This window comes from Arachis ipaensis, chromosome B06, assembly GCF_000816755.2.
Source record: "Arachis ipaensis cultivar K30076 chromosome B06, Araip1.1, whole genome shotgun sequence".
In the NCBI taxonomy this organism is placed as follows: Eukaryota; Viridiplantae; Streptophyta; class Magnoliopsida; order Fabales; family Fabaceae; genus Arachis; species Arachis ipaensis.
Window position 1 is genome coordinate 4,474,247 of NC_029790.2, and position 10,345 is coordinate 4,484,591.

The 10,345-nt window shown below is 39.6% G+C and overlaps 1 protein-coding gene across 1 annotated transcript; it reads left to right on the forward strand.

The window, feature by feature from the left end:
• LOC107645465 (remorin 4.1) lies at positions 7,492-10,345 on the forward strand. Its single transcript, XM_016349497.2, has 2 exons — positions 7,492-8,503; positions 10,144-10,345. Exons 1-2 carry the CDS (start codon positions 7,739-7,741, stop codon positions 10,339-10,341), a joined length of 963 nt encoding a protein of 320 aa, XP_016204983.1. The 5' UTR covers positions 7,492-7,738; the 3' UTR covers positions 10,342-10,345.

Sequence of the window (10,345 nt, forward strand, 5' to 3'; positions counted from 1 at the left end):
CTAACAAGGAAAAAGTGGGATTCTCAACGTCACAGTGAAGAGAATCCCAGTGAGGTACACCAAAGTGGAAGAAAAAGAACCAAAATAAATTAAACGAAAATTAAAAGAAATGAGAATTGAAGGGATAAAAAAAATAAAAGTGAAACAAAATTAGATAGAAATAAAATAAAATAAAATAAAATAGCAATAATATAATATACTTATTGAATAATAATATCACTTTTAATATATTGAATAGAAACAATGAAAAACTAACACTTTTTTTTAACTTCCTTAACAACAACAATTAAATTTCTTTGGTTGGCTAAAGTTTGAAATCGACATTCCCATATCATATAGTAGAGAATCAGGATACTAGGTTGACAACGGAATTGTCATAAATTGATAAGGGAGTTACCTATATAAATATAAATTCATTGTATGTATGTATATTAATGGGTATGTAGCAACACATACACAAGTAGCTACAATTGAGTCCTAGCAATAAACAATTACTTGAGGAGTTTCTAATGCTCATTTTAAATTTTCAATAAATGAACTAAATTCTAATTTGGATTGTTGAGTTGTTCTCTTATCATTTGATTCTTGTTATGAGATAGAGAAATAAAAACTAGCGTAAAAGAGTAAATTACTTTTTAATTTGTAAAAGTTTAGAATATTGATAAATTTATCTATAAATAAACAAAATTAATTTTGTATGTTTAAATGAGATAAATTTAAATTAATTTTTACATATAAAAAAGAAGAACTCAAGATGATTATTATGCCTAATTTTTATATATTTAAAATGCCACAAGTATGTATAATTTTAAACCCCATTAATTTCTAGAGCTAATTTGTTGAATTTGAATTCTCTAAATTTTAAATTTGTATTTTAGAGAGTAAAATGTAATCTTCTATTCTTGAATAATTTCTCTCTCATATTTATTTTTGGTCCCACCTATAAAATAAATGATAAGAAATCACACTTTACTCTTTAAAGTGAAATTTAAACTTTAGAAAATCTAACTCTTTTACGTATGCGCATGCAAATAACTTTAATTCCCAAAATGCGCATGGCTGAAAATGTTTCTGAAAATGCGCACTGCCAACTCGTAAGGATCACAAACGAAATGGAAATAGGATACATATTAAGGGGGTGTCCACGAAATGGGTTCTGGCCACTAACACAAATCATTTCATTTGTTTCAGGAACGAAATGGAACACCTCACACATGGCACACACGAAATGCACCATGTCACTCATGGCACACACGAAATGCACCAACTCACATATGACATCCACGAGTTGGGCACTTCATGGTAGGCACACACGAAATGGCTATCCTCACGTGTGGTAGGCACGAAATTAGGAATGGCAACGGGTCTCCATGGGGACGGGGACATGGCCCCCGCCCCCCGCCCTGTGACCCCAAAAGTCTCCCCGTCCCCGCCCCATATCTGTGACGGGTAACGGGGACCCGTATCTGCCAGATATCTGTATCTCCGCGAGTACCCACGGATTTAAAAAAAAACTGAAAAAAAAAACAGATAAAAAATCAAAGATCAAAGACCATAAACATAACCATTCAACGAATTTAAACTGAAAAAAAAAAACAAATCAAAGATCAAAGATCAGAGGCCATAAACATAACCATTCAGAGGCCATGAACATAACCAAAACCAAAATTCAGAAGCCATGAACATAACCAAAGTTAAAAATATAACCAAAACTCTATCCCAAAAATCAGTATAAAGAACACATCATTCATAACAAAAAAATCAGATAAAAAAATAAATCAGTTCAGAGAAAAAATAAACCAGTTCAAATCCAAAGAAAAAATCAAAGGACGGCGGCTCTAAGAACTGCACAAAGGGCAACAGTACAAAGAACACATCATTCATAACAAAAAAATCTGATGAAAAAAAATTAAGACAGATCCAAATAAAAAATCAAACGGCGGCGGCGCTGAGAACTGTACAGAGGGCGACGACACTGCGAACAAAGGAGGCGTTGTGAACTGCACAGAAGGAGATGATGGCGCTGCGAAGGAAGGAAGCACAATGAACGAAGGAAGCACAGCGAACGAAAGAAGTCAACGGTGGCTACGGAGAAGACGACGACGACTGCAAAACGGATGAAGAGACGCGATTATTGTTGCGTCGCTGTGACGCTGTCCGCCGACGGAGAGTGAAGACCAACTAGAGGCGGCCAGAATGGGGAAATGGAGAAGCGATCTCGCCGGTGAGAGTGAGACCGGCGGCTGACGGCTATGAGGGTGGCATATTGGCGGTGACTAGTGAGGGTTAGGAGAATAGGCAGAGATGAGACATGAGAAGAGAGAGGAGAGTGAGAGACGAACTGATGGGGAATAGGGATTAGGGAGAGAAAATTAGGGTTTCTTAAATTATATATATATAAGGGTTATTTTAGTAATTACATACTAACGAGGATTACGAGCATGCATTGGGTGATTGGGAGGCAATTTATTGTTGTCTTGTGAGTGTGAAGCATATAAAAGGAGGTGAAGGGAGGGGAGGGGACCAATTCGAAGGTAAAAAAGAGAAGAGAAGTAGTGGGTTGCATGAGAAAGTTTTATTTGTTGGTGGGGTGAAAAAAATTTTTTGTGCTGGAGGAATAATTTTTATTATTAAAAAAAATGAGTGGAAGTGGAATTAATGTGGAAGAAAATCTTAATAGGTTGGATGAATTTCACATTTCTGCTCATTTACATATTAAGGTGAGTTTTTTTTAATAAATAAATAAAAATTTGTTAATGATTACAAAAATTGTTGTAAACTAAATAATTGTGTTTTGATCTATTTCAATTTCAGTCGGCACGTGTGTTGACTCCGTATGGCACGTTGGTCGATGTTTTCTCTGTAGATGAAGTAGATCCGAGTATGGAGATTAGGAGGCAGATGCTTGAGCCGTATCTAAGAAGAGCCGGCTTCTATTATGCGTCTCTGATAAAGCGTTTTGAGTACGACAACCCAATGATTAGCGCTCTTGTGGAGAGATGGGGTCCTGAGACCCATACATTCCACCTCCCATGGGGTGAGTGTACAATCACTTTGGAGGATGTTGCCATGCAGGTGGGGTTACCAATCGACGGTGAGCCGGTGAGCGGCACTCTAAGGTCATGGAGTAAGTTCCACCAGAGGGATATTTGGCAATGGTGTGAGGAACTCCTTGGAGAAGTTCCTGACGGACATGTTGGGACCACGAAGTATAACATAAACTGAAGTGGCTCAGGAGTAGACTACAACAGATGCCTCTTGACTCTCCCGAGGAGGCCCTCGTACGGTATGCACATTGTTACATTATGTATTTATTGGGTGGCGTTTTACTTCCTGACAAAGCGAACAACACGGTTCACGTACGTTATCTTCCTCTCCTAGCAAACTATGATGCCATTAGTACATATAGTTGGGGCAGTGCCATGCTCTGTTGGTTGTATAGAGGCATGTGCCTAGCGACTGATTATAACGTCGAGGGAATGTCTGGCTGTCATACACTGTTGATGTCTTGGATATACTTCAGGCTTCCTTTCTGGGCACCGGACGTGACGAGCCCATATACGTTTCCGTTAGCTACAACGTAATATATTTTCTTGCATATCTTCCGTATTTATGACTTGTGTTGTTATTCCGTTTGCCTTTTTATTTAAATGTGGTTATGATCATGGTGTTCTTTCGTAGGTGGGCGGGCAAGAGAGGAAAGAATGACTACGCCGAGCAACGCTTACAAAGGCACCGTCTGAGGTTGGACAATTTGAAGGTGGACGAGGTAACTATTCCTGTTGTATGTTCATGTTATGGCTTTGACTGTGTTGTATTATTGTTCACTGGTTGTATTTTCTTGTCGTTCGTAGTTTATTGTGTTTTAGGGTTCGTACTTTGTTCTTGTAACTTTTTACGGTTATCTGTGTTGTGATATTTTGAATTCGGTATTGTTAATGTTCATGTTGTACTGGTTGCAAACGTGTGTGTTCATTTGACAACAAAAGGAAATATTGCATTCATCTCTTTAATTCTAAAACATATAACATCACACCGACTAGAGACAAGAATTTAATTAAATCGAAAATAAAAGAACACTCCATCATCGACCCAGCCACGCTGCTAAGTGCCAGAGACATGAGGACTGCCAGAGACATGAGGACAATGTCTCCTAGTATGCCCTGGTTGCCTGCAAATACCACATCGCTTTCCCGGTCCAGGCTCAACGTCGTCCATCTCGTTCTGAATTCTTGTCGACAGTCGCAGGTGAGGATTGGGACGGAGATGTTGTCCTTCGTGGGGTTGCCACACTTCCTCATCAGGCAATGGCAGAAACTGCATCCGATATACCTGGAACACATTTTCCATCCGATAGACATCGTCGACATAAGACTGCCAGTCAAGCCTGGCATAGGCACATGCTGCAAGCGCGTGGGCACACGGGTAGTGCAATACTTGGAAGTATCCGCAGTCACACCGTCTTTGTTGGAGGTAAACTCTGAATCTGGATTGAGACCCTACGCCGGCTATCTCATCGACGGTGAAGATCGGCGTCGCCCTGTCGTGTGATATCACAAGCATTTGCGTGATTCCCTCCCTGTTGGCAAGTATTGCCTTTTGCAAGAACTGCGAAAAGATCTGGCCACATGCAACCTTCTGCCTGCCGACCCTTCTGGACAAACAATGCATTTAAACGGTGGCACGTGGACTTCACAATTGCACAAATCGGAAGGTTACGAGTCCCCTTCATCACAGAGTTGATGCACTCAGAAAGATTTGTTGTCATATGACCATATCGGCGACCCTCATCGCGGTGTTGGAGCCATTTCGGTGGCTCTAACCCTCTTATCCAAGCCATCATTGTCGGGGATGTGGCGGGATCCTCCGCGCTGATTAACTCTAGGTAGTATTGTGCCTGCTCTTGGGTTTTCGAGTATGCCGCGCTAACAAGATGTCTTTTGGCTTCCTTACTCTTGAAGTTTGTTGCGAAGTTGGACGCAATGTGTCGGACACAGTAAACATTGTGTTCCCAGCCACAACCCTCTCGCTCGAGCGCAGCCTTTATAGCCGCATGCCTGTCAGAGATCAGTAGAACTTCCGGTTGAGTAGCCACATGTCTCCTTAAGTTGTTCAGAAAGAAATACCACACATATGTGTTCTCCCGTTCCACTAGCGCGAAAGCTATGGGAAGAATGTTGTTGTTTCCGTCCTGTGCTATTCCCATCAACAAGGTACCCGTGTACTTACCATACAGGTGTGTTCCATCAACCGAAACTAGGGGCTTGCAGTGCTTGAATGCCTCGACACACGATGGGAATGACCAGAATACTTGATGAAACATGACACTTTCGCGGTCGAGCGTGTTGCCGACATAGTATGGTCGGGTTTGTAGGTCGACAATTGTACCTATGACGAAATTGCACATTCATAAGAACATGATAACTATTACAAAACAAGTATGCAATCCGATAGAAAGACTTACCTGGAACAAAAGTTTGCAACGCGTTGAAGTATCTCTGTAGCTGGTTATAAGAATCATCCCAGTCTCCATAGATTCTCGCTATTGCCTTTTGCTTCGCTAGCCAAACCTTTTTGTAAGACACCTTGTATCCGTATGCCGACTCCACAAATCCCTGCAACACCTTTATGCAAATGGTTGCGTCATGGGGAATATGTGCTGGCATATGACATTTGAATCGAGTTGAGCATGATCTTGCGATGTCGCAGAGGCCAAACAACTGTGAGGCCCTTGGTATTTTCGAACTTCCAAAATCTGGACGCCCTCGTCTTCGCAACCCTCACCATCCAGCAACATTGGTCACCAAAAAGTTTGCATCGACAAACATACCTAGTATGATTTGACTCCACTACTTTGAATTTTGCACTTCGATGGATGTTGTAGTTCTTAATAGCAAGCATTGCTGCATCCTTACTCAGGAATTTCAAACCAACCTCTAGCTCCATTTCACCAGTCAAACCATAATTACTGGGTATGTCCTCTACATTTGTCAAGTTCATTGGACCAAGACTGAGGTGCAAGTAATGGTCGGGGGTGCCGCTGGAAAGACCTCCAACCCTTGCAACATTTATCGGTTCAACACCAGTTGGGATGACCCTTTCGCCCTGAACCGGTTGGATTTCCAGAACAACTTCTGCTTCCTCTCCACTATCATTCTCAATCTCGTCTTCCTCAGAGGAGTCAGCCAACCCATCGGCCATTCCTTCCGGATATGCGACATGGACAGTGGGGAAGGAACGTCGGTCAGGAATTTCTGCATTCTGGGCGGGGGCCACGAAGGCGTTAAAGGATGGACTGCGAGCCCTACCTATCTCCAAAAACGGAATGGCTTCACCAGCATCGGAATTTTGCATTTCTCTACGTTATTCGAACTAGATGAGCTGCCCCCCACATCTTGGAGCTTCACACAGAGTTCCATCGAATAGATGCTTCCGATGCTACGATGATACGAAAACATCATCGACACGTGCTGGTCAGATTTAATATGCATTTTCTGATATGTAAACGAACTTGCTACAGCAACCGACATCCTGTAAATAAGCGTACTGATCTCCTTTTTTTAATCAGCCCAGTGTTCATCAGAATCATATTTTTTAGTTGTTGCAGACACGATTGTGGGGAAATCATTATCCAAAGTGGGTCATCACACATAAAGGTCACTCCCTCAGCTGTATACGAAATTTCTCCGTTGGGATATATGACCACATAAATATGTTCAGATGCCATTATGACACCCAAAAATTAGTAAAAGCAGCTTCTATGAGAGTGGAATTTTCGGAGAAAAAGGAAGGGTAGAAGAAGTGAGAATTAGAAATAGAAATGTGGCTTTAGTCCTGCTGGAGAAGGGTTTTTATAGCCTAGTCATTGTTCCAATTCGTGTGCAGTACACACAAATTTGTCACATTTCGTGTGCAGTACAAGAGACATGGAGTCTCAACTCGACAGTACATCCATTTTGCGCCTGCCTGCCCAGAATTCTTCCTTCCATTTCGCTGCTGCCACCATGGAAATGGGATAGCCATTTCGTGGGAGCTGGCCCTGACATGGATTGCCCATTTCGTGGGCACCTTGAGTGAAATGGAGATCAAATCTATTTCACGTGTACAGGCCAAAAAATGGCAATACGCATTTTCAGAAACATTTCTAGTCAAGCGCATTTTGGGAATTAATGTTTTTTAGATGCGCATTTAGGTAAAAAAAAACCCAATTTATTAGAGTGAGTACGGAAATGCATAAAAGATCAAGGACCAAGCATGCAAAATAGAGACACTTATATATTATCACAATAAGCAAAATCATGGTGGAGAAAAATTAATAAAATATTGCTTTCTAAAGAGATTTTGTCAAAGCTATATTATTGTGGCCTAATTTGATTGTCCTTATTACTTTTCAGCTTTAGTGTGTAGGATTATCATTTCTATTTCTTTTTAATTCTTTTTCTTAATAGAGCCTCTTTCTTGAATTTTCTTTTTCCGTCCTATGTATTATGTGTGGTATGTGGTATTTAATGCACTATTATTTCTCTCCATAATTATATAATTTCCATACATTAACCACCCCAACAAAAGAAAGAAAAAGGAAAAAGAAAAAAAAAAGCACACACACTATTCGACTAAATGCCTGAATGAAAATAAATCTCTTCACTTTGTTGCCTTTGATCCACACTTTTCCTTCATCATTTAAGTCATTGTTCCTATTCCACTATTATTGAGCAACATCAAATCATAATAACTTGTCATGTTGAATGAGCAATTTGCTTCCACAAGCCATGCAGCAAGAACAACAACACAACATGGACATGGTGGTGGTGATGATGATCAAGAAGAAGAAGAACACACCATAAGAGAAATTCATGCCTTAACACCACCTAGACCCCCAACAACAACAAACCATGGGAATAGGAGAAGAGAAGCTTGGGAAACTCATCACAGCCACCGTTCATCTTCTTTGTCCATGGCAAGCACAGATGGTGGTTCAAGTGAGAACTTCACAAGCATGAGTAGGGAGTTCAGTGCTCTTGTTCTTGCAGGTTCAACTATTGATCATAACAACATCAACACTACTAGCAGCTCCATGATCATGAACACTGGCCATGACAACACTGAAATTATTGGAGGAGGAAACAACAATACCAGCAGCAACAACAACAACAATAACTTGTTGGGGAGGATTAGAGAAGAGGACATGATGGAAGAGACTAACCCTTTGGCTATTGTTCCAGATAACCATCCATTGGATCCTCTTCCATCACCAAGAGGAATGACTAGTGGTGGTGCAGGTTCTAGTAGTGGTCATCATCAACATCAACATCATCATCATCAAGTAGTTGAAGAGGTTTCAGTGCAAAGGGTGAAGAAGGAGGAGGTTGATGCAAAGATATCAGCATGGCAGAACAACAAGATAGCAAAGATTAACAACAGATTCAAGAGAGAAGATGCTGTCATCAAAGGCTGGGAGAGTGAGCAGGTTCAGAAGGCTACTTCTTGGATGAAGAAAGTTGAGGTAATTAACTTTTTCCTCAAGGTCTTATTTGCATGTTGCTACTCTTCTTGTTCCTTTTTTATTTTTTGTTTTTTGTATTTACTGTATTGGTGAGTTTTCTTGGAGTTTATGATTACCCTGAAGACTTAAAATAGATCTCATGTTTTTTTGTGCTTTACAACTGGCTTAGATTGAGTGATTATTGATCCAATCAAATTCATGAAAAAGGTCAATTTTGGTGTTAAAGGAAAGATTGAATTAAGGTTAGGTAGTGAGTAACTGAGTAAGTGATCTGATGTTTGGTTCATGAAAATCATTCTTAACGATGGATTTATGTGCATAATAACAAAAGGTAGGAAAGTATTTTCCCTTGCTTGTTCAGGAACAAAAAAGAATTAGCAAGATGTGAATACCTAGAATAGAATCATTGCCAGTCTTCATCTCCATTATGTTTCCTATTCTTTACTGACAAATATAATTTTTTGTAATCCTTAATTTGAACACCATTTTGGCCACTTGAGATTCATGTGTATTTATTAGAAGTTTAGTGAATATTATGATGCAAATAGTACAATAACTAATAATGAATGGGATACCAATATACCATTTCAATAGTAACTGAAATTCCCAATTATTAATATAGTGTTTCCTTGCATTTCACCACATGCAGAGTGAATGGTAATGAAATTTAAAATTCCCTAATTATTTGTATGTGATTCCCAGACAAGAGTGACAATTTATGCCGCAGGTACCCTTTTAAATCTTGGTGGTATGTATGGGATTTTTTGCATGCATTCCTTGGATTGATTATATAATAATACTGTGAAAGGTTTAATGTCCAATCATCACAGGTTATGTTGAAAATGATGTGAAGGCATCACGGGAAATTATGTTGTTTGGAAAGTTATAATAGGATTAGGACTATGCTCCTTCTTAAACCAACACTTCTTCCTTTTCCCTGTTCTTATTTGAAGCTAAAATATCATCCACCTACAAGCATCTTTCTTCTGTATTTCTTTTAATCACTATATATTCATTTGGTGAATATAACATATTGAATGGTGATGTTAGAAAAGGACTCCTATGGTCTGCATTTAATTTATTGCCCTGTTACTAAAGGTACCTTTGCCACCCTCAGCCAAAAAGGAGTTGGGAATGTGTTACATTTTGGTCTAGAACCGTCCGAGGAACAAAATTCGAGAAATGAACCCTTTGATCTAGATCCCAATTCCGAGTTCATCGAATGGTTCTAAACCAAAACTCCGCATAAACACATATCAGCAAGTATCATCTTCTAGCAAGTTGTCTAATGACTAACTTGATTTTCATGTTAATTTTAGCTTTCACTACACTGTCATAGCCATAAACCAGAACCTTGTTTAACAGCTTGGATTCTGATTTCTGAACACATTAAGATACTTGCATGACAATCCAATGCACCTAAGTTTGGTGCACTTGAGTAAACAATAATCACATAATCAATTATGGAAGAGTGTGATGTTAAACTTTCAAACTACTATGATAAGTAGTTATTGATAAGTAGTTATCTACTAGTTAACAATGTGATTGACCTACTTGATGCTAGTATATCTGCTATACACAAAGAGGTTACAGTTTCTTCTTTTTTCTCTCATGATGAACAAATGTTATGGATTATGCAGAGGAAGCTGGAAGAGAAAAGAGCAAAAGCAATGGAGAAAATGCAAAATGAGGTAGCAAAGGCTCATAGGAAAGCAGAGGAGAGAAGGGCATCAGCAGAGGCTAAAAGAGGAACCAAAGTTGCAAGGGTTCTTGAGATTGCTTCCCTCATGAGAGCTGTTGGAAGACCCCCTTCCAAAAAATCCTTCTTCAAAAGTTAAGCCT